Genomic DNA, 27,899 nt, shown 5'->3' with positions numbered 1-27,899 from the left:
TGTGGGGTCACTGCTGGTAATGCTGGGGAGCTCTTGGTAATGTGCCGTCTTTATTATAACTGTGTTCCAGAAATCTGGTTTGTTAGGCAAATAATTTTCTTACCATTTTTTTTCCTGAAGGTCCTACAGAGCCACTGAAAAATTTCAGGCAGACTAGCAGATTTCTATTTTGGAAAGATCGCTTTGACTGCGTGGGTACGATTTAGTGTCTGTCAAGAAAGGGGAGCCGTGACAGCTGTGGTGGGAGGCAGGAGAGCAAGGGTCGGAAGCTGGAGATGTCGTGGTACGTGTGCAGGGTCTCCCGAAGGAGCCGGCGAAGGGGACCCCCAGGGTCGGAGGTGCTTTCAGTGGGACGGGGCAGAGGCGGGAGGCGTGCTGAGTCTCGCTTTGGGCATGTCGAGTTTGAGACGGCGGAGACGAGCGGCGTCCACAGTCCTGCTGACCAGGTAGGAGAGAGGCCGCCGGACGGCCGTCTCGGCCCAGACCTACCAGGTCTGGTGCTGCCCACTGAGCGCCTGCCATGCTCTGCCTTCTGGGCTGGGGAGGACTGCACTCAACCTGCCGTGGGGTGGAGGGGCCATGTGATCAACGTATGGCCGAGGAGTGCCAGTGGAAGTGACGTGCGTCGCGTCTCGATGGACCCGAGACCCTCCGGAACTTTCTTTCCCTCTGCCATGGCGACCAGCAATTTCTGGGTAGTGGCACTTCCTTCAGCCTGAGTTCCAGAGAAAGGACAGCATAGATCAGAGTCCCCAGATGGCTCACGGTGGGCATGTGGCAGTGAGTGAAAATAAACCTGTTTTATTTGGAGTCAGTATTCCGGAGGCTCTGTTGCTGCAACATTACGTAGCCTGTCCTGATGGACGCGGTGGGGATGTGTATTGGGGGATTATCACAAAAAGAGCTGTGTGATGAATTCACGTGGGTGGGTGCCCAGGCCCAGCAAGAACATGCGGCGCAGAGGCGGGACGCGGAGCGAGAGCTCCCTGCCAAGCAGTGTCCGGAAAGATGGAAGAAGACACGGAGGGCTGGAGAGCGGCACTGAGGTGCGCAGAGGGGGTCCGGGAGACGGGAGCGCGGCTGTCACGGCAGCCCGAGGAGGGGCAGGTCCCCTGGAGGAGCCTGGCCGGAGGGGCTGAGGCGGCGAGGAGCTGAAGTAAGTCAGATGGAGGCAGTGGATGCCGCGGGAAGGCACAGCAGGGCTGGGAGGAGCACGGCGTCCACGGGAGGCAGCCTGTAGAGGCTGGGGCATGGTCAGCCCGTCCAGACGCCCTGTGGAAAGTGTGCGTGCTTAGGGCGGCAGGTGCAGGGGTGCGGGGCTGGGACGCGTGGTGACATGCTTGCGTTGTTGTCACGTGAGGGCTGTCTCCACTTGCTCTGGTCTCACGCGTGGTGCGAGACGCTGTGTGTGACAGACCGTGTCAGACTGCCGCTGGCTTCAGCGGGGGGGGCCCCTCCTTGGGGGGTTCTGCTCCCTGGCCCCGGGGCTCCCCGCTCTGACGGCCGCCCACAGCCTCTGCAGGTCTCCTCTCCCCACTTGATCTGGAGGGTTGCTGCCATGTCTCCTGGTTGCATAACCACCCCTTCTTCTGCACAATGAAGCCTCCGTCTTGAACGATGCTGACCTGCATTCTGATTACTGGTCTGTGTTTCCACCCCTTTCTCTCGCTCGACCTGTAAGTACCGAGCGCCCCCGGGGCTCTGGCAGTACCTCTTGCTCTGGTCTCTCTCTGTTATCTTCCTGCATGACCCTACCCATGTGCATGGCCACAGATATTATCTTCGGGCTGATTCTCCCAGATTTTCCTATTGACCTCTCACTTCTGTCTGGATTCCAGACTTGACAGGAAATTGCCTAGGTGTGGTTTCATAGAGATGTCTGATAAGCCTCTCAACTCCACTTGGCCCCAAAATAACTCTTGGTTCCCTCCGGTTGTTCCCAATCTGCTGTGTCCACAACCCCCTCTCTCAGCACGGAGCACAGGAGTCCACCCCACTCCTCAAACCAACAGTCCAGGACTGATGGTTACCTACAGCAGGTGGTCAGAGGAGCGAGGAACAGAAACAGGCAGTGAGCGTGAAGGGGGACCCACACCCCTCTGGGGACACATTTTTAGGTGGTTCCGATCTGTGGAACTAGGTGGGGGGTGGGGGAAGAAGGGAACCAGCCAGAGACTTTATAAAACATATTGATTCCATGTGTGAGGCTAAAGACAAAGAAATCCTACAGATCCAGGGCCCCCCTGAGGACATGCGTTCCTCAGGGGCACGTGAGTTAGAGTTCTAACCACAGCTGATGAGTATTCAGATTCAACAGATAACTGAATATATCGTGGTTGATGAGACCCATGTGTCTCATTGTCAGAGGAAGACCTTACAAATGAGGGAAGGTGAGAACTTGAAAGGAGCCCCACGGTGTCTGATTGGAATCAGAGAGAGAAGTACGAACTTTGTACACAGACAGGTGGATCCAGATGCCGGGACTGACGTGGGTACACCTGTGGTGTGGCGTGCACACAGCCATCTGCTGAGGGCCCAGAAGCAATGACCCACCTGTAGAGAAGAGCAGCCAGCACCCAGGTCTTGATTCTTCAATACCATTCTCCAATAAAAGGAACCCGTGCTCTTTGGAGAAATGTCTCACCCCAGTGTGGGGCAGAGAGAATACCAGATCAGATGGAATAGCAGGTGGTTTCAGAAGGTAAAGAAGTGCTCAACACAGGATGGGAGCAGGTCAAAAAGAGGCAGACACCAGCTGGCAGGAGCTCCCAGTGGCCAAGGCTGGGGCTATGCAAGCTACAAAATCAGGATTAATCCACAGCTCCTGAGTCCGTGCTGACGTTAATACATTATTGACGAAATAGTCCACTGGGGAAGCAGGACAGTTCTACCTTGTAGAAAAATACCTGGGCTGGAAGGAACGGGGACAGAAAATCACTACGAGGCCAGCCCTGCTGTGTTCATGAATGCAACAAGAATTGCACGCAGGTGAGCAAATCATGCTGAGAAGCAGCATATTCCCAAGAGGGACAATTGACACTCCACTGAGGAGAAACCCAGCACCCTAACACCCACCCTCCAAGACACGGTGACACCAGGCACTCAACATCACTTCTGTGGAATTCTTACCCAATATGCATTACCTCCAGTTAGTCACACAGCCCAAGGAAGGGACATTTTTAAAAAAAGATTTTATTTATTTATTTGAGAGAGAGCGAGCATGAACAGGGAGGAGCAGAGGAAAAAGCAGGCTCCCTGCTGAGCCGGGAGTCCGATGCGGGACTCGATCCCATGACCCTGAGATCATGACCTGAGCCAAAACCTAGAGTCGGCTGCTTACCGACTGAGCCGCCCAGGCATCCCCAACGAAACAAGTGACATGTGGTGTTCCAAAGCATCCAGGTTGTGCAAGGCAAGGGAAGGTGGGGGAATTGTCACAGGTTGGAGGCATTCAGGGGCCGGGACAACCAAATGCAACACTGGAATCCTGGACTGAATCCTGGACCCTAAAAAGATCATCAGTGGGAAAATGTAAGATTCTGAGGAGGTCAGCAGTTTGGCTAAGGGTATTGTACTACATTACTATTGTAATGTCCTGTATCTCTAATTGTACTACGATGATGTAGGATGCTAATATTAAAGAACCCTGGTGAAGGGTGTATTGTAACACTCTGCAAGATATTTGGAGCTTTTTTGTAGGTCTAAAATTAGTGCCAAAGAAAAGGTTAAAAAACTTAAATATTTATTTTTGAACTCAAGAATTTCCAAGAAATAGAAATATACAGGTCCCATTCTCTGACTGCTGTGTAATAAAACCAAGGAATAATTGCCCAAAACAGAGCCACAAAGACAATTGTACGAACAGTAAGAAAAAGTCTCAGGATGGCCCTCCTGCTGCCTGCGTCCCGCCGGGACAAGTCCCTGAGCACCCCTGCGTCTGCCCGCTTCCCAGTCCTACCTCTGAGCTGGAGCATTGCAGCGCCCGTCGGCCCACCGGCCTCCCTGCTCCCAACCTTGATCGGCCATGGCCCGTCTCCGCAAAGATCAAGCCCTGTAACGGGTGCTCAGCACATCTGGAGCGAAGTGGAGGCTTCAACTTGATGCCAGTATGAGTTATTGGTCCCTGCCTACCTGCCACTCTGGCCTTTAATTCCTGCAAACATGCAGGACTCTGGCCCAGCTTCGAGTGTGTGGACCTGGTGTTTCCTTTGCTTAGGTGACTCCTCTCCTCTGTGTAGACCTGACTTGTACTGAGCTCTCTGCTTACGTAGCACCTGTTCGGTGGGACTTTTCCTAATCCCCAATCTAGAGTAGCTACCTCATCACTTTATGTCGTGAAACCTTATTTGGTTCGTCTTTTGGCTCATTATCGCTGTTTGCTACCTTCTGGTTTGATGACAGTCTGTCTCTCCCTTATAAGCCCCTTCTGGTCACGCTCACTGCCAACTTCCTCGCTCCTGGGACAGTGCCTGCTCCTCGAAAGCATTCGGTAAATACTTGTTGAACAAGAGAATCCGTGAGTCAGTGAATGAAGACAATTTTCATGTCCGGCGTAGTTCCTGACATGTACTAGATGTTCAATAAATGTTTGTTGAGTGACCCCGTGCAATGTAAGGAACAAAATACTGTTTTACTAGAAAACATCAGATAATGTTGATATTTATAATTAATGACATACCAAGGCTAATATACGTCACTGAAATTGGGCCTTTCTTTAGAACTTCAGCTGTCTATGGACAGACCACTGCTTAGAGGTTGCATGTTGTCAAGAATCTTTGGTTTCGAGCGTGAAAGTTTCGAGCAAAGTAGGGAATGTACTGGCTGATCAAACCAGATGTCCAGGGCTGGACGCACTGCAAAGCGTGAGTCCACGGAGGTCCAGACAATGTCCCTGTGAACCCAGGATCTCCGTTCCGCTTTGCTCTGTGTTTGCTTCATTCAGACTGTCCCCAGGCCGTGGCAGGACGGTGCCCAGCCGGTACTGACACCGTTCAGCTCACTGAGCATGGCAGAAAGTTTGTTTTTCCAACGATGGCGGCAATTCCTTCATTCATGTATTCAGTTAACAGATCTCTATTGCACTCCTATCCTGTGCCAGGCACTGTCCCATCTGCTTTAGATACATAATGAACAAAAGAGACAGAAGTCCCCGCCCTGCTGGTCTCACGCTTTAATCTTGGAGACAGGCAATAAACGTAACCGCTGATCTGTAATCAATGAGTGACGTGTAGGGAAGGTGATCTGTGCTGCGAGAAGCATGAGCAGAGCTGGGGGTCTGGCGGGCCTGTGAGGGAAATGGGGGTGGACGGTGGGGGGTTGCAGTTTGAACTAGCATGGTTCGGGGGGCACGGGGAGCTGGCTGTGTGGATCTCTCGGACGAGGGGGCTCCTGGCAGGGGAATGGAAAGCAAATGGCCTGAGGCAAGAACATGCCTCAGAATTGGGGAAGAAGTGGGGTCCAGCATGACCGGAGCCAGCCAGGAGGACGAGTGGAGGAGGGAGGTGAGGGGCCTGGGGAAGGGGCACAGTGCAGAGGCCCTGAAGCTACGTCATCATCCATCTGTTGCCATATTACTCTGAGGGACAGAGGGAGCCCAGTGGTTTGAGCGGATGAGTGAAATAGTCCAATTCAGGGACAAGTTTTCATGACGTACGTCACGCGGTCAGGCAGACTTCACTCAGGACCATCACAGAAGGTGTGTGGACAGCAGTGGGACACCGCAGTGGGGGGAGGTCGGGCTCAGCGCTGAAGACAAGAGGACAAAGGGGACATTCACAGCCACGAGGCTGCTGGGGTCGTGATGGGAAATTACGAAGAGGAGATATGGGGTTGGGTGGGGGGCGCTGGCTAAACTGACCTAGCAGGATGCTTGCTAGAGGCAGGCCCCATGAGCAGACCTCACCTGGGGGGCCCCAGGGGCAAGAGGAACCTGATGAGATGTGCAGGGTGGGGGTCTGGCCATTGGGACTCAGCAGGGGTCTCACGAACCTTGTGCTCAAGAAGGCCACGGTCCCGCCTCCGCAGCACAGGACTCACTGGCACCTGACGGAGGTTGGGTTGGGGACAGTCGCGGTTGGCAGGATGCTGGCTCCCGGGCTGGAATTAGGCTGAAGGGCCACAGGGCAGAGCAGGGAGACCAGCTACAAGCCATGCAGCACCCACCTTCCTGACGCAGAGCATGCGGCTTTCCCCAGCAGGGCAGACCACGGTAGGATGGGAAGTGGCCAAACTCCAGGGGTATTTTGAAAGTAGACACAGCAGAAGTTCCTCAGGCCTTGGATGGGGGTGTGACAAGGAAAGAGGAGTCCCTGAGGAAGCATGCTTTAGGCCTGGGAGACAGAGAAGACGGATCCTCAGGACCTGAGATGGAAAGAGTTGAGGGGAGGTGGGTCCTGGGATGGAGAGATGGGGGCGGGAGGTGGGTCCTCAGGTGGAGAGATGGGGGTCTGGGAGGTGGGTCCTCAGGTGGAGAGATGGGGGCAGGAGGTGGGTCCTCAGGTGGAGAGATGGGGGCGGGAGGTGGGTCCTCAGGTGGAGAGATGGGGGTCTGGGAGGTGGGTCCTCAGGTGGAGAGATGGGGGTCTGGGAGGTGGGTCCTCAGGTGGAGAGATGGGGGTCTGGGAGGTGGGTCCTCAGGTGGAGAGATGGGGGCGGGAGGTGGGTCCTCAGGTGGAGAGATGGGGGTCTGGGAGGTGGGTCCTGGGATGGAGAGATGGGGGTCTGGGAGGTGGGTCCTGGGATGGAGAGATGGGGGTCTGGGAGGTGGGTCCTGGGAGGGAGAGATGGGGGTCTGGGAGGTGGGTCCTCAGGTGGAGAGATGGGGGTCTGGGAGGTGGGTCCTCAGGTGGAGAGATGGGGGTCTGGGAGGTGGGTCCTCAGGTGGAGAGATGGGGGTCTGGGAGGTGGGTCCTCAGGTGGAGAGATGGGGGCGGGAGGTGGGTCCTCAGGTGGAGAGATGGGGGTGGGAGGTGGGTCCTGGGAGGGAGAGATGGGGGTCTGGGAGGTGGGTCCTCAGGTGGAGAGATGGGGGTCTGGGAGGTGGGTCCTCAGGTGGAGAGATGGGGGTCTGGGAGGTGGGTCCTGGGAGGGAGAGATGGGGGTGGGAGGTGGGTCCTCAGGTGGAGAGATGGGGGTCTGGGAGGTGGGTCCTGGGAGGGAGAGATGGGGGTGGGAGGTGGGTCCTCAGGTGGAGAGATGGGGGTCTGGGAGGTGGGTCCTCAGGTGGAGAGATGGGGGTCTGGGAGGTGGGTCCTCAGGTGGAGAGATGGGGGTCTGGGAGGTGGGTCCTCAGGTGGAGAGATGGGGGTCTGGGAGGTGGGTCCTCAGGTGGAGAGAATGGATCTGGGTGAATTGGGTGAACACCCTGACAGGTGGGTGCAGGTGGTGAGGGGCACTCCTGGGAGCTCCCCCCGGGCTAGTCCTTGTTAGGGAGGGAGAGAGCAGAGGGGTGGGTGGGGCACGTAGAGAGCAGGGGGACCGTGAGATGGCGGTTCTGGATTGGAGGTCAGGGGAGAAGGAACTGTAGACCCATAGAGGGATGGCACGGACTTTGTGGGGCACTCTGGCGTTCACGCTTGTGAACCTGAGTTGAATCCACGTGGGGACTGGCATGCTCCCCTCCAGCCACGCTCACTGGACTGGTTGGCCCCCATGGCCCTGGTGACCAGACTCTCCGGAACCACTCTGGATAATCCAGGAGGGGCAGCGAGGGATACTGGACAGGAGGGACTGGCTCCCCAGGCCACGGGCCATAGCCAGGCTGGTGAGCTCTCACCACTGGGGATGCGTCTGGTTGTCCATCGTCTTCAGACTTCCCTTATCTTACTTCTTTTTGCCGACTGCCTCATGAAGGGTTAATTGACTGCGGCTCTAACTTATTTGGTCATCAGGATCTGAACCTAGGTAGTTTTGTCATCTGTCGGCTGTCTCCCCACCCCCCGCCCCTACCCCCGACGCTGGGCAGATAAACTCCATGCACACGTGATGTGCTCTGCTTCTCTCTGTGCCTGGCACCGCGACACACATGTAGTTGTTTCTCAGTAAGTAGTGGTTAAGTAAATGGGTAACCAGTTAATTAATGGTGATGCATTCATTGATGTGTTAATGTAATTAACTCACTAACATATCCACTATTCCTTCTCTGCCATAGAAGTTGGTTGGCCAGCGGTATTCCTTTTGTCCTGCTTTTGTCAGGCTTCTTCTGAACATTTTGTTCTCTGGGGACTCAGAAATCTGGCCGCTAGAATGCACAGCCCATTGGGAGTCTCTAGGAGCCACATACCTGAGTGTGGGGGCCTCTCTGAATCATTCATCCCGAGGTCCTGGCCAGCGATGTCGTGTGAGGAGCTATGTGGTGTCTGTTGTCCCGCCTTCCCCACTTGCAGGGGGGTGGGTTCCAGCATTGTTTCCCATCTTCCTGATTGTCTGGGGATCCAGGTGGCAGGTGGATTAGGGCAATTCTGAGCCAGCCTCCCCATTGCCCCAGTGTTCTCCAGGCAGGAAAATGTTCTCCAATATTTGACCATTTAATATTTGATGAGATCCAATGCGAATTGCTAAAGTCAGTTCTCCTCAGGGAAGTGTTCCTGGTGCTGCCTCTCCATCCCAAGGTGGGATACCGAGGGGCCGCCCCCATTCCGCATCTCCATCAGGACCGATGTCAGCCACTCCAGAGCTACACGGCTCCATTCTCGGGGCCCCTGAAGTGAAGGGGCACAGAGCAGGGGCCTAACGAAGTATGAACAGATGACCACACAGATGAACAACTGAAGTTTGCTTTGTGGTTTGGCAGACACTGTAGACTCTACTCCCACGTGGCCAGGATCTACGTGGCTGGAGGCTTATTCTCCAGGACCCATGGTTATATAACCTGTTATAAATGCATTCTGGCTTGCTGAGAATGTAGATACAGACCTTGTCTCCTACCACCGCAGAGAAGAGGTTTCATTAGTGTGTTTGTTATTTGGGGATGAAATGGATGAAAATGCAGATTCTTTAAAAAAGGTCTTTCAATCGGGGTCCCTATCCCTGTTATATCCAAGTAGATCTGTGTTTCGCGAGTGTGCTCTGGTCCACCGAGCACCCCAATGGAATCACCTAGAATGTTTATTAAACATTCTAAACCTGTCTCTGGGAATGTGGTCCAGGAATCTGCATTATTCACAAGCACCCAGGGGATCTGGGTATAGGTTAGCATTTGCAAAACCACTAAGTGGATGTTTTCTTGTTGCCACTAGCCTTTAAATATAAACCGGTAACTGCCAGAAATCTTTATAAAGAGAAAACCTATGTACGTGGTTTGAAAAGAAAATCTCAAACACGGAAGAAGGCCTAGCTGTGAACAAGAACGAAAGGGGGTAGGCACAAGAGCAGCTCTCCATGGTAGGCAGTGAGCTCAGCATCGCCCAGTGGGGTCCCTGTGATGTACTCGGGCTGAGCATCCCGGGGCCACATGTGTCGTCAGAAACACCAGCAGCAGGAGCGGGCAAAGTGCATTACACCACAGCAAGCTTCCCCTTCTTCATTGCCTGGATTCCCGGGACCCTCCGAACGACCCCCTGAATTATGTAGGAAGGGATCATCCTTGCCTTCATAGTCAAAGGAGGAAAGTGCAGGTCAAGAACATCAGTGTCTTGCTCAGGTTCTGCAAGGATGCACACGGATGAAATTCAGACTTCAGACCCAGGTCTTCTGGCTTCAGATCTGCTCTTCTCAACATTTATCCCTTACCTTTTCAGGGGAGCTGAATAATTTAAGGGGAAGCTGATGGAAACACTTAATTTGCATTTCTGTCACCACTCATGCGGATGGTGAACTGTAGTTCCTTTCAGAGGATAAGATTTATCACATCCTTGAGAAGCAAGGCAATTTCCACCTTTCCCCGAGTTTGCTTTGTTCACAACTTAAAGCGGATGACAGCGAGAATTCCTCCTAAATGCCCAAATTTGACCATCTACTGAGACCAACCCATGCTTCTTACGTTAGCTTTAGAAACTTCCTCCATCCCTGTTTACCTAAAATGGCCCTTCAGTACAGGACTTCTTTATTTAGCAATTTAAGGCTGTTGTGCCTTGCTCATTTCAGGGGCCGTTCTTTCCCCCTGCATCCCCGCTGACTCTATGTTCTGTTTTCTATGGGGGCGATGGAGCCTGAGGTCCTTCGGTAACTCGGTTGGGTGCATGAGCCAGCGATGGCCCCAGAGAGGCAGCTCTCTGTTCTGGAAACAAATCATAGCGCAGCCTTGTGCTCATCTCAACTATTAACTTAACAAGCAGTTGTGATGATCCATTGCAAATGTTTAAAATGCTTCTATATGATACAACATATGCACGCTTGGGGGTGTGAGATCTTTGTGCTTGAATCTCACTGCATCACAGCTCTGGACCTGGGGGCGCTCTGTCTCCCCGGAGTCAAGATTTTCTTGCCTTTTTGAAACCAGCTTGATTATCAGATTATCTTCCCTGGAGAATCATAACCAACATCAAGGACAACACAAGTGTTTGTGGAAGATGTGCTGTGACTGCTACCCATACTAAATCCTCTCTGGGGGCTGCTGAGAGCCTATGACCCAAAGGATGTAAAACTAAATATAGCACTTTTCATATCTGATTTCTAAAAGCATTATGAAGATATAATTTATACACCCTGCAATTCGTCCATTTGAAGCACACAATTCAACAATTTTAGTATATTCAGAGCTGTGCCGTCTTCAGTGTGATCACTTTTAGAACATGTCTTCACACCAAGAAGAAAGCTGGTACCCACTGGCAGTCAGTCCCCCGGCCCCTAGCAACCACTAATCTGTTTTCAGCCTCCCTGGGTTTGCCTGTCCTGGGACCTGCCTGTAAATATAGGCCTACGATACGTGCCTTTTGTGTCTGGCTTCTTGCACTAAGCATTATGTTTTTTATGTTTCGTGCATATTATAGTGTGCGCCCCCTGCTTTTATGGCTGACACCAATTGTGTGGATACAACACCGTGTATTTACCCATCCATCAGTGATGGACATCTAGGTTGCTTCCACTCTGGGGCTCTTAGGAGTAATTCTGCTGTGAATCCTTGCACAAATGTGTGTGGACATATTTCTCTTAGACACATACCTGGGAATAGCACTGCTTGATTATGTGGAATTACATTTAACCCTTCAGGGAAAGTCCAGACTGTGTTTAAAGTGGCTGTGCCTCATTTAGTATTTAACAATATAAATTTGCAATGGATTCCGTACTATATTATAGTACATGTATAAACATACAATATTTATATAAAAACATAGCCCTCATTCTAAAATTTTTCTTTTCTTATTTCTATTCATTACTTTAATCTCTGAAGGCTTCCAAACACATAATTTTGTAATGAGAGCAGATTTTTTCATCTATCGTGACACATTTACATCGTTAATGGTGATATATCGACGCCTGTATGTGGAAGATAAGTAGTTGGAGCTTTTCCTTAATACCGACCCTTTTTGTCTCTGAGTTTTTGAACTCTCTCTATTACCACCTTTCCTTTAAAACACATTTCAGAAGTTGAACTATAAAGCAGTTGAAGTAGGACAAAGACAAGATTTTCAGGAAGACATTGGATCTCTTTAAATACATCCTTCAGAAAATCGAATTCCATTAAAATTTATGGGCAGCATAGCCATCTCTTTGAGGACAAGGGGCAATGATTCAATCATCTTGTTTCTGTGATAGGCACCCAATAAATGTTTGTTAGATGAATGACTCGTTTTGCTGGATAAACCTATTTGGGGAGAGCATTTTAATGCCGAAGAAGAAAACCTTTTTAGAGGGCCTGTTCTGCTTCAGTCCTGCCTGATGTTGGTCCCTGCACTGCTGGGTTCTGCTCTGTTGATGTCGACTCTTTATCGAAGTTCACTAATCCTGGCCTCTATTTTGTGTCTCTTCAGAAAAATAAATTATAGGGAAAGATGTTATAGCTCATTGAATTTAAAAAATAAACCTCAGAAATGTTAAATGTCAAAGAATTAAATTGATACCTTCTATTCTGCTTATACACAATTCATCGTAGAGATATTGGTAGTGTGGCCAATTTAAAGACTTTCAGTAAAAAATGAACCCAAGGGAGCGTTTCAACAGAGCCACTGTTCCCTATAAATTCAGGTGTGGCCTCTGCGGTCACTCTGAGCACTTACAGCCTGGGGTACACAGCTCTATCATCACACAGAACACTTGCAGGATCGTATGCAAACTCTCCCAGGACTCATAAAGGAGCTTGAAAGCAGACTCTTTAAAGAAGCAGGAAGGGAGTTCATGAAAAGAATACGGGGCTTCTCTGAGAATCTCCAGAAGGGAAAGAGAAGTGGGTTTGAAGGCTCTGCAACCAGGAGCATAAGCCTCACCTCTGAAGTAGTTGCGTGAGGACCATCCTTTCCAACTCCTTGTGCCAAGACCTCACAGTTTTGATAGCCCTGGGCAGGACAAGGGCAGCGATGTCTGAACTACTGTGTAGTAGTTTTGTAAACCAGACCTTGTAAATGAGAGCTGGCAGCTTCCACGGTTGCCGTCAACAGCATGGGTCCTACTTAGCTGTCACCTGGAGCCTTGGGAAAATGCATCTCATCGAAGGCACATAGGTCATGTGCCCATACTGTAGCTTTAAGGGAGTCTGCAAGAAGAAATGCCCAACCTGTGTGATCCTGTAATAGGAGTCAGACTCTGCCTCTCCCAGTGTGAATTCCCTAAACAACAACGAAATAATTGAGATGTCAGTGAGCCAAACAAGTGACAAATGCCACCATAACAACATAATTTTAAAAAATAAAACTGAATGGGTAAGAGTTCTGGAGAACTAACTCTCCTACAGAAAACAGTTATAAGCTCTGGAATATATTCGATCTATCTGCTACAAATATACACAGTTGACCCTTGAACAACATGGGTTTGAACCATGTGGGTCCATGTATACACAGATTTTTTTAAATATAGATCCAGTACTGTAAATGTATTTTCTCTTCCTTATGATTTTCTTAGTAACATTTTCTTTTCTCTAGCTTATCCTTTTGTAAGAATACAGCATATTATACATAGAACATACAAAACATGTGTTAATTGACTGCTTATGTGATTGGTAAGGCTTCTGGTCAATATTCAGCTATTGGTAGAGTTTGGGGTGAGTCAAAATGTGGATTCTCACTTAGGTCCCCCTGACTCCTGTGTTGTTCAAGGATCAACTGTATATATCTGTCATATGTATGTATGTTATATGTACACATGAACATATATATTAATATAAACAATACAGGACAGCAAACGATAGCAGGCAGGAAATAGATGATCTTCAGATACTGAAAAAGGAACCGCACTCAGTGAAATCCACATTTGTAATCATCTTTTCTGAGCACTGTCTCTATTCCTCGTGGTATGGGACAGTAAGAATTTAAGCAAAAGGCTGCAGTCATGAATTTGGATATTAAGGAATAGGGTTTGGGGTTTCCAGAGTGGCAAGAGGAATTAGGGGGCAGGGACAAGACAGAAACCAAGGAGCCATAGCGGGGGAAGAGCAACATCTGTGTAAAAACTGGTCACCCCGGAACAGAGTCTAATTTTCAACTGCTACCCTCTGAGGAGGATTAAAAGTTTAGGGATTGAAGTCCAGCAACTCATGGTGTCTCAAAAATAGCAAGATATCTAAAACATGGTGAACATTAAACTCAGTGAACACTTGGAGCTTTCCACGGATCCATCCTGTGAATGCGTAAAACCGTGCATCCACAGTTCAAGATGATCCACCAGCACAAAAATCAATACTCTTCAGAGGAAGATAACAGGATCCAGAGTCTCTATCAACAGCGTCCTTTGTACCTAAGAAAGAAGAAGAAAAAAACCAGGCAAAGTTGTACCAAAGTGAAACTCACTAGCAAGAAACACAAGAAGATGAACCCTGACATGGCCCAGATGTTTGGATGATGCAGGAAGAACTTGAAAGCAGCTATTATAAGGGTCTATGTCTTAAAGGAAAAGATGGTCTTGATGAGTGAACAGACGGCAGAAAGAACCAACTCACATTTCAGGAACAGCAGAGTACATGATCTTAAGTGAGAAATTCACTGCTTAAGAGCAGACTGAGAAAGCAGAAGGAAAAAATGTTGGTTTTTGAAAACAAATCAATGGATATAAAAGCTGAAGAAAAGAGAGGTAAAATATTGGGAAAGAAACAGCCTCAGAAATATGTGGAATAATGAAAAGTAAACTAATATACGTGTAATTAGAGTACCAGAGGACATCATGTGATACCTAGAAAAGCTCATATCAGACTTGTGGATAAATCATCGGTCAAAGACAAAAATCACAAAGGCAACTGTAAATTATTTAGAACTGAGTGACGGTGAATATCCAACATGTGAAGGTTTGTGTGTGCTGCTAAAGCAGCATTCATAGCATTAAATGTTTATGTTAGAAAAGTAGAAAGGCTTAGAAACAGCAATCTAAGCTACCACCTTAAAAAGCAAAGAAAGGAAGAACAAAATTAAATCCAAATTAAAAGAAGGAAAGGAATAATAAAGAGGAGAATCAGTAAAATATAAAATGAACAATAGAGAAAAATGCAATGCCAAACATTGGTTCTCTGAAAAGATTAATAAAGTTAATAAACTCTTAGCAAGACTGATCACCTAAAAAGGGGGAAAGGGAGAAAATACCTATTATAAATATTAGGGATAGAAAAGGGAGTGATTGTAGATCCAACAGAGATGAAAAGGAAAATGAGGGAAAACTGTAAGCAAATTTATGTCAATAAATTCTACAGCTTCTATGAGTTGGACCACTTCCTCGAAAAACACGCCTACACAGAAGAACTAGACAATCTGCACAGCTCTATTATGTATTAAAAAGATTTAATTCACTGTTGAAAACATTCTCACAAAGAAAACTTCTGGCCACAGTTGTTTCACTGGCAAATCCCATTACACCCCAAAGGAAGCTATAGCACGAATCACACAGAAACTTATTAACTTCAGGGTGAAAGAATAGGAAACCTCTTGGCTTATTTTATGAAGGCTGTGTAAGTCTGATACCAGAAATGTTGCCCCCAAAAAGGGCAATTAATGACCAATATGCTGTTTTAAATTAACAAAATATTAATAATCCAAATCCAATAATATGTAAAAAGAACAAAATACAGTTTCTTCATGACCAAACAGGACTCATTCCAGGAATGCATGGTTGATTTAATGTCTATAAATCAACGAAGGAGGGGTGCCTGTGTGGCTCGGCTGGTTGAGCATCTGACTCTTGGTTTCGGCTCTGGTAGTGGTCTTGGGGTTGTGGGTTGGCTCGCATTGTGCTTAGGGTGGAGTCTGCTTGGGATTCTCTCCCTCTTCCTCTCCCTGGTAGTGGTCTTGGGGTTGTGGGTTGGCTCGCATTGTGCTTAGGGTGGAGTCTGCTTGGGATTCTCTCCCTCTTCCTCTCCCTGGTAGTGGTCTTGGGGTTGTGGGTTGGCTCGCATTGTGCTTAGGGTGGAGTCTGCTTGGGATTCTCTCCCTCTTCCTCTCCCTGGTAGTGGTCTTGGGGTTGTGGGTTGGCTCGCATTGTGCTTAGGGTGGAGTCTGCTTGGGATTCTCTCCCTCTTCCTCTCCCTGGTAGTGGTCTTGGGGTTGTGGGTTGGCTCGCATTGTGCTTAGGGTGGAGTCTGCTTGGGATTCTCTCCCTCTTCCTCTCCCTGGTAGTGGTCTTGGGGTTGTGGGTTGGCTCGCATTGTGCTTAGGGTGGAGTCTGCTTGGGATTCTCTCCCTCTTCCTCTCCCTGGTAGTGGTCTTGGGGTTGTGGGTCGGCTCGCATTGTGCTTAGGGTGGAGTCTGCTTGGGATTCTCTCCCTCTTCCTCTCCCTCTCCCCCTCTCCCTGCTCACTCTCTCTCTCAAGTAAGTAAATAAAATCTTTTTAAAATAAATAAAATAAAAATCAATGAAGGGATCCACCACATTAGCAAATGAAGAAGAAACGTGTTATGATCGTTTCAAAACATGAGGAAAAAGGAAAACTCAGCAAACCCAGAGTTAAAGGGAGCTCCTTCAGTTGGAGGAAGGTTATTTGCATAAAATGTAGAGCCGATATAAATATTAAGATTATCTAAGGTTGGCTAAAAGATGGGACATGAACCCTCACCATTCTTATTTAACACTAGGGTGGAGGGTAGCCAATAATAAGGCAAGCAAGACAAATAAAGAACACTGAGATAAAAAGGAAGAACTTTATTCTGTTTATTCTCAGACGACAAGAATGTTCACTCAGAAAACCTAAGGAAAGAACAAAACAAATACTAGAACAAATAATGGCATTTACCAAGGCCAGGTGCTAGCAAGATCTGTAAAACGCAACTGTGTTTCTTTAGACCAGCGATGAACAATTGGGAAATGTAAAATTTGGAGTTTGCACTCGTTAATCCCCATCACCCGTTCCCCCCCCCACCACCACCCTCCCTCTGGCAACAACCAGTTTGTTCTCTGTACTTAAGAGTCTGTTTCTGGTTTTTGTGTGTTTGTTCATTTGTTTTTTTTAGATTCCACATATGCATGAAATCCCGTGCTATTTGTCTTTCTCTCTCTGACTTATTCCATTCAGCATAATACCCTCTCGGTCCAGCCATGTTGTCACAAATGGCAAGATTTCATTCTTTTATGGCTAAGATTCCAGTGTGTGTGCTTGTATCTGTGAATGTGTGTGTGTACACATGTACACATATACATAAATACATATATGTACATATACATACATATCTCACACCTTTATCCACTCATCTGTGGATGGACACTTGGGCTGCTTCTTGGCTACTGTACATAATGCAGCCAATGTCTCTTCAACATAGTGTTTTCATCTCCTTTGGTTAAATACCCAGTGGTGCAATTGCTGGGTCATAGGGTTGTTCTACTTTTAAGTTTTTGAGGAACCTCCATACCATTTTCCAGGTTGGCTGCACCCGTCTGCATTCCCACCAACAGTGTAGGAGGGTTCCCTTTTTCCTACATCCTCGCCCACACTTGTTATTTGTAAATGGGTTTTAAACATCTCAACAGCATTGTCAAATCTCTACCCTGAAACCACAAGTATTGCTCCAAGGAATTAAAGAAGAGTGACATAACTCGGTACTAGTGACATCAGGAGGTGACGGAAACTTCAATGTGGAGATGTTAATTCTCCCCCATCTGAGGTATAATTTCAATGCAACCTCAGTCAAAACCAATACTATTCAAAGCAACCTCAGGTTCTAGACAAACTGACAGGAAGAATCTAAAATATACGTAAAAATGCACAGAACCTTGGAAGGGCCAAAACTATCTTGAGAAAGAGCAAAGTTGGACAACTCACACTCTCTGATGCTTTTTCCAAGTCCCAGCCCCGGAACCCAGCATGTCTTTGGGGATCCCCATCTCCTTTTAGGGGAACGGTTTTTGGTATCTGAGCAGGCAGAGTGGGTACACACGTGTCTGAAATGATCTTTGCGCCTCTGTGAGGCTAAGCATGAATTCGTCCCGCTGTCCCTGACGATGACCCCGCAGGACAGGGTCTTCCCAGCCTCCCCACCCTCCCCCTGAGCAAGGTGTCTTTCATCTCCATTCAAACACTTCCTCTCGGAATCACAAGTTATTTGGAAGACTCTTGTTTAACCTCCAAGTACTTGGGGATTTTCCAGAAACCGTTCTGTTCATTGATTTCTAGGTTAATGTCATTACGGTCCAACAACATACTCGGTGTGATTTCTCTTCGTTCAACATTTGTTAAGTTCCATTTTATGGCCCAAAGTCTAGTGTATTATAGTGAATGTTCAGTGCGCACTTGAAGGGACTATGCATTAGGCTACTGTTGGCTGCGGGGGGGGGGGGGAATCTGCTTGTAAGACGGTGTGATTTTAGTGTAAGACTAGACCAGGGTTTCTCAGTCTCAGCATTACTGATATTTGGGGCCAGGAGGCTCTTTCCTGTTGGGAGACCCCCTGTGCACTGAGGGTGTTTTTCAGCAGCATCTCCAACTTCTACCATTAGATGCCCCTCCCCCAAGTGTGGCAACTGAAACTGTCCCCAGACATGGCTGGGTGTCCCTTAGGAGGTGAGAGCTCCCAGGATAAGAACCACTCAAAGAGAATACGTCAGCGCAGCGGAGAACAACTCTCAGCATCACACGTGAGACTTCCGCTTGTCCAAAGACACCAATAAGAACAGGAGAAGGCAAGCCACAGACCGAAGGAAAATACTCCTATCTGACAAAGGATCTGCACACAGAATATACAGAGAAGTCCCACGGAACAAAAATATGAAGCCAAATAACCCAATTTTTACAATGGGACAGTTGAAAAGTCATGTCACAAAAGAAGATGCACAGAGGGAACGAAAAGCAAAGCTCCAGTGAGATGCGCATCACCACCACCGCGGTTAGGACGGAGGACAGCACCGTCCCCACGACATTGTGGGGTTACAGCATGCACGCAGAGCGGACTGAGCTGTGCACTGGAGACCTGGGCATCCTACCTACACCAGCGTTGTGGCCATGAATAAAAATGGACTGGGTATTTATTGTCCTGTTGTGGGATTTCTGTTTTAGGGGAAAAATCTCTTTTTTGTTCTCTTCAAAAATTTTTAAATGGTTGAAATGTTTCTTTGAGACAAAGCCTCACATGGGAAAATGGGTCCCCATCTGGGCGACCCCCTCCTCTGTCAGCTCCCCGCCAGAGGAGACATCTCGACCCAATGCCAGAGGAGAAAATCCAGAACCACTACTCTGCATCCTCCTCCCCACATCCAGGCCTTCTGAGGACAAGTAAATGTGATGTTTGTTACCATTGACCAAGTGCTCCTCACGGGCCGGGCACCACTCCAAGCCTATCATGTGCAATATTCAGTAATATTCAGTAAGCGCGACACGTTAAGTCCTGTTACCGGGAGCCGCACTTGGCAGATGCTCACTGAGAGTAGAGACCTGTCTGCAAGAACGCACGGGCTCAGGCAGGGTGCGAACCCAGGCTGGCCCCCCACGCGTGCGCCCCCCAGAATGAACCTCTGTGTGCGCTGTGGGACTCCATCACCCGACGCGGGGCCCAGTGTGCATGCAGCGCTGTGTCCACACAGGGGCCTGTTCGCGCCACCCCCTGGGGTCTCTTTCCCAGAGATCCTCTCACTTTCTAAAAATACACTGACTCATGCCCCAAACTCAAGACTTTTCTCAAATTGCCCCTGGGCTCTCCTCTTCGTGGACAAACTTGACAAATTGTTCAGAATGGTCACTTACGCTATCATTGTGTCGCCTTTACTGCGATCTGGTTTCTGCCCCAAATCCACCAAAACCATTTCCCCGTGGTGTCTGTGACTGCTGATGGCTCGGTCTGGAGCTGCTCCCGCCTCGCTGGCTCCGGGCCGTCTGCAGGTGGCCCTTCCTCTCCCTCCCTTCGGCTCCCCTGGGGTGACCGGCGACCATGCTCCGTGTCCCTCTCTGGCCTCGGGGCTTAGGCCTGTTCCGGCAGCCTGCCCCTCAGACAAACTACCCTGAAGACAAGAAATAGTCACGATTGAGCTCCGGGCTGGACCCTGTGCCCCAAGCAGAAGACACAACAGACACATCTCCTAACCCTTCCCACCGAACCAACGTGGAGAGACGCCTCTGAATTTGGAATGGACACGGTGAGTACGGATTTCCCCTTCATGCAACCTGCAGCACGCTTACCACTCTTCGGAGGCGGCGGAGATAAAGGGCTGGGTTATTTTGTCTGGATTCTCCAGTCTGCTTACAGGAGCTCCATCGCTGAAGGCAGGGCCTGCTTAGGTGTGTACATGGTTCTGTCCGTCTGTCTCCCAGGGTCTGACATCAGGGAGGAGCTTGTGAGCCTGGGATTCAGCCCACAGCCCCATGGCAGCCGCCGGCAGCAAGGACGCGGGGACTCCAGGAAGCCTCCTCTGCTCCTTTGCTTCTCGCTCCGGCAGCCTTGAACGCCGGCCTCCACGCTCCCAGGACCGCCCAGCGTGCGCGCCATTTGGAAGAGGAAAAAACTGGAAAAAGTATCTTCGTGTTATTCTGAAAAACTTTTTTGTGGTTTCCTTTTAGTATTCTCTAAGCTACGGCAAATCTGCACATGAAAATCTATTTCTCCCCCTGGCAGCTAGGATCCCAAAGTAGGAACTATCCGTTTGAGGGAATAGCCAAGGGGCTTCAAGGGGATTTCAGAATGAGATGGGTTTCCTAGGACGGTTTCTGCAGAGGAACGGGGGGCTGTCCTGGAGTGAGGGTCCCAGGGCTCCTGGGGTATGCGTTCTATGCAGAAGGCACCTGCCGCCGGCTTCTAACCCCACCTGTGCTCCTCAGTCTCAGGTCCTGATTTTCAGCCTCCAGGTGTGTGATTTATGTGGATAGCTGGCTTTCCATTTATATGATTTATATGGACACAGTGGGATTGTAAAATGCTAAACCGTCACAATAAAAAAAATCTATTAAGCCTAGTGAGGTTGAAGTTGTGTGTTTTTGAACTATTTAAAATATATGGTAATGAAGGACCCTACTTTTGGGGCTCTGCTTCTATGACTCCGCAGCTGTGATCTTGGGGCTAAAAGCCTGAATTCTGGAGCAGACTGCCGTCACAGTCTAGCCCTGCCACACTCTGCGTGAGTCTGCAGAGTGACTCAGTGTCCCATTTGGGCAACGTCGAATGCTTACAGGGGCATCCAGCACAATAGTTGTAGCAAACATTAACCATCATGAGTCAATGTTTAAGAGGAAAAAAAATGTGTTTAGCTCTCTACAGTGGCAACTGTCCTGTAAGTGGCACGCCCAGCTTTGGAAGAAAGAGATCTCACAGGGAGTTAGAAAACGTGTTTGAAACACAGAATCACAGACATAGGCTCACTCAGGTGTGAGTGCCATCCAAAAGCCACCAAAAGGGTCATCTACGCTCATTTTGAGGACATCTCCTCACTCACAGGTACCAAGCTGAAACTGTGGAGACAGAGACAGACACAGGTGTCTCCTTCAGGGGCTCTCAGACCCTTCACCTGAGATGATGAGGTGGTGGTATTGGAAGGGAGAGCTACCATACTGCAAGGAAATAAGAAAATCGGTACCAACCGGCAGAAATGCAAGGTGTGAAATGAGCCATTTCAAGGAAACAGAAGGAGCGGGGAGATGCAGAAAGTTTGCATTTTTGCAAAGTCAGAAGTGAGGCCAAGAGCCTAAGTCCGGGGTTTTGCCAGAGGCTGCTGGGCTCCCGCTCCCGCACACGGTGCTGGACTAATCACACACAGACACTGGCGGGGGGAGGCCAGCTGCGTGCACGTGCCCCGCGCATGTGTGCAAGCCATCCTGAGCCCCACACGCAGCAGGGTCCCGGGCGAGGTCCAGCTGCGTCGTGCTGCTCCCGTCGACTCCGGCCACTTCCTGCCGCATGCACGAGAGGTGGCCGCGCCTGGGGGTTTGCTCACCTGTCTCACTGGCAGTCAGGCCAGGCGCGTGCGGATACAGATCCCCAGCCTGGGATCACACCAGGAGTCCAGGCAGATCCACCACTCCCCGTTAGGGGCCAAAACTAGAACTAGCTGTGTGACAGCTAATTTCTTCCTCTTTTCGTTTTGTTCTGTTTTGAGTGAGGGGAGCTGGAATGTGTTACACATCTGGTTTTAAAACAAAAATTGCCATAATAATAATTTACAATATAAATTGTATTCTACTAATATGTAAAAATAAGTATTATTAATTTTAGCTGGTTCTAAATACTGACTTTAAATCTGTAATAAATGGGCTCTGCTTAATCAGAACTTAGAGTTAAGCCCAAGTTTCTCTGCTACCCCATTTTTATGGAAAGAAGTAAATCACAGAGAAAACAAATTACATCAGGAAGTTACTTTGAAAAGGAAGGAACAAACTTTAACTGGCTGTGGAGCCAGACTTAGCAACCGAGTATTTCTACACATTTTTACATCCAAGCCCATGCATTGATCCTATTCCGTGTTCCCACTGCGATCCAAACTAGGAGAGAAGCTTCAGTACATCCGGTCTTAAAACTCCCGCTTTTGATCAGATAAAATGAATTTTTACTCTATTATCAAAAGATTGTCCGCAGAACTTGAAACAGAGAATTCAGTGGGCCAGAAGTTTAAGCTAAGTTGACCTTTCTGCCTGCCAAACGCCCTCAGGGTAGAGCATACCCTGAAGGAGTATCAGAGAACATTGGTTTTTAAGGGAGTTTGGAGGAACACGGCCGCCATGATGGTGAGGCAGGGTGGACCTCCCAGCCTGCTCTTTCTATCTGCAGTGCGTGACCTGAACTACTGTGCATGAGTTACAGCTGAAGGCAAGCCTTTTGTTTTTCCTTTTATTTTTCTGAGTGTGTAAAGCTGCCAAAAGCTAACATGACTTTTATGAGATTCTCAGGTTTTTGGCTCTAATTCAGGAGCCACGTCCACTGTTGTGCTGTGTGAGTTATGGTGCTTTCTGGCACCTTTTTGTTAACATGGAATGATCCTAACTTCATTAGAAACACCACAAACAGGTCTCAAAGCAGCTTTGTAAATAGCATCCTCTGTTACTTCTGATGACTCTGCATTTGTAACCGAACCTGCAGAGTGTATACCTAAGGCCAGGATGTCCACCAAAAGACACACAGTCAGCTGGAAACTTTCCAACGGCCTCTCAGCGCGGGTTGAAATGACCCTCACCTGCTCTGCCCCTTCGTGCATGTTCACAGAACACCTTTTCTCTTCGTTTCTTTTCTCTTTTAGCCAGAGCTACCTGCAAGCTGCAAGCGACGTGCCTGCCAGCCACAGCCTGGACCCCTCGGCCAGCTACAACTCCCCGAAATTCCGCTCCCGGAACCAGAGCTACATGAGAGCCGTCAGCACCCTGAGTCAGGCCAGCTGTGTGAGCCAGGTCGGGAATTCCTTCCCTCCCCTCTCCCTAGGGTCAGATCTCTGAAGCCGTGTCCTCGCAGTGACCAGCTGCTGGGGGCCAGGCCGTGAGCAGATGTGAGGTTCCTGCCTGGAACCGTCTCTCTGAACGCACACCCGGGAACCCTGTAACACTGAGTTCTCGACCACACCTGTGACAACATCCCCCTTACACTGGCCTCCTCTGAGTCAGGGCTGACATCTCAGCCTGCTTGCTGTCTTAGCTCAGGCTGTCTTCCTTTCCCCAGGAGGCTTCCCCAGGGAAACAGGGCCAGGGCAGGTCCGTGACAGCTGGGCTCTGACAGCAGTAGAAACTCAGACGGTCCAGTAAGAAGAGCTGAAAGCAACCCGGGGTGCAGAGCTGTGTTTGCCAGGTGCACAGGACGTATTTCTCGGTTCTCTCGCAGCCCCGGTGGGATCCGTGGCCCCGGGGTGAACGGTGGTGTTTGGTGTTTTCATCGGGCGCAGAGGCATCACTGCCGAGGGCAGGGAGCTCAGCAGGCTTGCCCACTCTGTTTAGAACTGTTCAAAGAGTAGCCAGAGCTAAGTGAGTGGTAGCTGGGGCTTCTAATCACCAAATGCTGTATTCACACACGGGGCAGGTGGCTAATAAATGTTGGCTCTCATTATGTAGAGAGCGGCATAGAGTCAGTACGCGGTTAATGCCAGCCATTATTGTTACTACAGTAATAATAATAGTATTGGTAGTACATAATTCTGAAAAACGCTCCTGGTCACAGGCTAATGCTATGAGCTTTGGGTAGCTGGCCAGGGGTTCAAAGACGCTGAAGACTGTTTTGCCACAGGCTTTAAAATGCCTTATAAAGCAAGAGTCTGTTCATTTTACAGTTTTTTCTCATCAGAAAGTTGCACTCTGGACTTTTTCTACTGAACAATCTGGGTTTTTCCTGTTCCACAACTGAAGAAAGACATGGCCTCTTTCATCAACTCAGATGCTATTTTTCTTTAAAAACAGGGTTAGGTTTCCAGCTACAGCAAAGAGAATTGCAGGGACTCTTTCCCCCGCAAGACAAGGAAGGGACTATTCCTGACTCTGCTCACGAGGGGCCGTCCTGCACTGGACCTCAGCCCCGGGCAAACCGGGGCACTGGCTCACGCTGTGGCCCGACTTCAAATACCCCGGCAAATAATAATAAAAACAGCAATAGCAAAACTATAGATGGTCAGCAACTAGATTACTATTATTATCTAATTAATCGGGGAAACATCCCGTTTCAGCATAAACTCCAAGATGACGTTAGGAATTACTAACTGAACAGAGTGCGTGCAGAGACGCCCTCAGCCTCGCTCCCCCGCCTCCAGGAGAAGAACCTTCACGGCAGGCTTCTCCTGAGATGCCAGCTTCCCTTCCGGTTACAACACCTCCTTTGCCAAAATACAACTTTAGAGTCAGACGTGGCCCCGTCAGGGTCTGCAGCAGAGTGCAAGGTGATTTCACCGCAGACGGGGTGACTCCTGCAGGCTTTGCTTTCTTTCTCTTTCTTTATTTGAGTTGAGTTGACCCCCGATGTTGCCTTAGATCCAGGCGCACAGCAGTGATTGGACCCCGTTATGCGTCATGCTCACCCCGGTGTACTGCATCTGTGCCGTTCCATCAGCGGTTCCCGCTGTTACAATGTAACGGACCTTCCTGCGCCTTCCATTCCCCTGACTCGTTCATTCCATTACCAGAAGCCTGCACCTCCCCCTCCCCTCTCCCATTTCGCCCGTGCCCTCATCCGTCTCCTGGAAACCGACAGTTTGTCCTCTGTGTTTGTGCGTCTGAGTCTGCTTTCCATTTGTTCTCATTTGCGCTCAACAAACAGGTTCCCCTGAATGCACAGCACACCTCTCCAGATGCTCTCGTGAAAGCCACCAGCTTCCCTAGTTGCAGAAACATAAGCCATGCACTACCCTCTACACCATGATTTTAGTGAACCCAAGCTGGGATTTCCAAAAATACGTCAGTAAAAATAACATGTCCCCGCACCTTTTTCTATCTGAAAAGATCCGTCATTGTAAATAAGAGCAATAGCACACAAGCTGGATGTTTGGGGGTTTTACTTATTTTGATGACTTTGACATTTGGGATTCTAAGCCATTCCGATTGCTAAGTTCTATGATAGGACTTCACATCAAACTCAATTTTTAATTCTGAAAAAAAAATTGTTACTTAAAATAACCCTGGTACCCTGACAGTGGATGGGGCCGTTTCACCCCTGGAAGCAAATGTGTAGTAATCCCATATCAAACCCTGGCCGGTGTGATCCACCAATCCGAGGAGGAGAAGGATGCAGTTTCCAGTAATGGGGCACAGTGCATTTGGGGTGATGCCCCTGGGAACCCCTCAGTGTCCCTGAGATACTTGAATTTGTAGCTAAAGCTGTTGGGAGTTCACTCTTTAATACTCAATGTTCAGTGAAAGGAAAAGTGTAACCGAGTGCTTGTGAAACTGGCTTGTCTGTAAGCCGTGCTGTGGTTTGAACTTGAGTCGCTGGACTCAGGTCTGGACTCTGAGCTCATGAACCTGGGACGAGTCACGTGGGTGTGTGCAGTGTGTGGGCTGATGCCGTGGGAATGCCAGCAGGGAGCGTCTAGGACTGCAATGGTGCACGGTGCACGGCACGTTACACCTTCCCAGTGACCAGCCTGAGTGGTGGGATTTTCTTTAACCATACAGTTTCTTCCCTGGAGGAATCTCCTGGAAAATGCTAGAAAAGCGCATTGATGTTGCTTGTGCGGGACCGTGGACGTGGCATGGAGACGGCCTTGGTGCATTCAGCCCATGTGTCTGAGCTCTCTGGGCATCTCCTTTGTTGCTAACCTTCCCTGAGCTCTCTGGGATGCACCAGCTTGCCGGTTCATCTGACAGGACCCCGAACGGTGCTCTAACTCCCAGAATAGTGTTCCCTACCGTTTCAGAGAACACAGTGGACTTTGTTCTGGGTTGCACTGCCTCCCCCCCACACACACACACACTTCAGTGCTCTGCGTTAATGTCTGTCTAGCTAAGTCTATTCCGTAGATGGAAGAATTCCCACGTTTTTCATATCCTGGAGAGGCACTTAGAGCAAGACTGTAAGACCATCTAATCTTCCATCATTCGATAAATAATGGTGTGACAGTGGTGTGGCCTGTGTGTCCCCATCCCTGTGATGGGCTCTGCCAGTTACTGTCACCCAGGGCCACCCAGCAGGGCGTGACCACTGTGGGTTCCTGGCAGACCCGCCCTCAGCCAAGTGCCCTGGAGCTCCTTCCCAGCAGGACGCCCAGCAGCAAGGGAGGAACCGGGTCTGCAGACGATTGCCCATCTGACGGCAGGAGTGGAGCAGATTCATGTCTGTGCCTGTCACCCACGGTCACCCACAGGGATGAGCACCCCAGCCACCCGCCCGTCCCCACCACACTGAGCAGCCTCCTTCCCTGTGTCACCTTGTCACATTCCCACACCCCACGTGTGGAGGGCCAGTGTCCCACCCCAGAGGGGTCACAGAGCCACGCAGACGCAAGCTGCCTACACGTACGGGTGTTGCTGGGGTCAGACACTCCTTATGCGCCCCAGCCTTCTCCGGGCAAGCTGCGGGGACACAGCCTTACTGTGTCCCAGGGCGTGAAGAGGCCGGCAGGGCTGGGTCCCCAGACCTCCCCCTGGCTCCTCTCCGTGGGAGGGACATGGAGGCCCGGACAGAAGGCGCACACCTGGGGCCACTGGGGAGGCGTGGCCGAGCTGCTGTAGTGCACAGGCACCCCCACCATTAGGGGAATCTCTGTGTCCCTGTGTTCTCGTGCTTGGGACAGCTCCCAGCTCAGCCAGCCCAGCCTCCCGAGGTCACCGGAGCTGAGTCTCTGCATTTACTTTGTTTCCATTCATCCACGGTTGGGATAATTCTGAAAACCCGCCCCGTTCCCTGGAGCCGGTGGTATGGTGCTGGGGGTCTGGAGCTGCATGGACGGTGGGGCCCTCTGCGTCCTGGCTGAGGAAAGACGTTTGCCTTCCCATAGCTTCTGACCGGGCCCGCTGTCTCTTTCTCCTTCTCTCTTTCTGTTTAAAAAGCCGTTCAAGCACGGTCATAGCCTCCTTCTATCAGGCATCTGTTCTAAAAAAATTGTGGTAAAATATCCATAACAAAATTTTCCGTCTTAACCGTTTTTAAGTGCGTAGATCAGTGGTGCTGTGCGGGCGTCCCCCCCGCCCCCGCCATGTGTCCCCAGAACTCTGGCAGAACTCCAGCTCTGTCCCCTTGGAACACGAGCCCCCTGCCCCCAGCCCCGGGCGCCACCGTCTCGGCGTCTCTGCGGAAGTGCCTCCTCCAGGGACCTCACACGAGTAGAACCGCACAGTGTCTTTCCTTACCTGGCTGGCTTCTTTCCCTCAGCACCCTGCCCTCCAGGTCCCTTCCATCAGAGCAGGTGTCAGACCCTCCTCCCTGGGCAGGGTGGAGTAATTGTCCACCCCGTGAACGCAGGTCTGCAAATAGCGGTTCTGGTCCCTGCTTTGTTCATAGGGATCGATACCCAGACGTGGCATGCCAGGTCCTGGGGTACTTCTTTTCATTTCTGGAGGGCCCGCCACCTTCCTTCCGCAGCGGCCACACCAGTGTCCATTCCCACCGGCCACACGCCAGGCCCTGGTCGCCGTGGCCGTGCCCCGCCATGCCTGCTCCGGAGCGCCATCTGTCGCGACCTCCGCCACACGCAGGACAATCACCCTGTCACCCCCCATTTCCCTGACTTTGGTTCCTTGGTGCCCACATTCTCCAGAAGCAAGTCAAGCCATGTTTCTGAGTTTATGGTTCATGAAAGAAGACGGGGGAAGCTTCAGAGGACACTGATTGTTGCCATAACTTTGACACCATTGGCTTAACATCCTCCTGAGATTTCCAGGGGCTGAGCAGTGGTTTGATTCCCCCTGTAAAATTATACCCGCGTTTCCAAATCTCCTTCAGGCTCAGTGAACACATCAGCTCCCAGAGAGCAGGTCATTTCGGTTCCTCTCTGGACCAAAATTTGAGATTCTTCTCAAC

The 27,899-nt window shown here is 49.9% G+C and overlaps 1 protein-coding gene across 1 annotated transcript in view; it reads left to right on the top strand.

Moving 5' to 3' along the window:
• Positions 1-27,899, top strand: part of DLGAP2 (DLG associated protein 2) — an 808,900-nt gene that overhangs the window by 711,980 nt on the left and 69,021 nt on the right. The window contains exon 8 of the mRNA XM_035726383.1: positions 22,711-22,858. Coding sequence (XP_035582276.1) covers positions 22,711-22,858 — 148 coding nt within the window. The remainder of the gene's footprint in view (positions 1-22,710; positions 22,859-27,899) is intronic.

This window comes from Zalophus californianus, chromosome 2 (assembly GCF_009762305.2).
Source record: "Zalophus californianus isolate mZalCal1 chromosome 2, mZalCal1.pri.v2, whole genome shotgun sequence".
Lineage (NCBI taxonomy): Eukaryota > Metazoa > Chordata > Mammalia > Carnivora > Otariidae > Zalophus > Zalophus californianus.
Note: the sequence above shows the minus strand (reverse complement) of the source record. Positions and strands in the feature narration are given on the sequence as shown.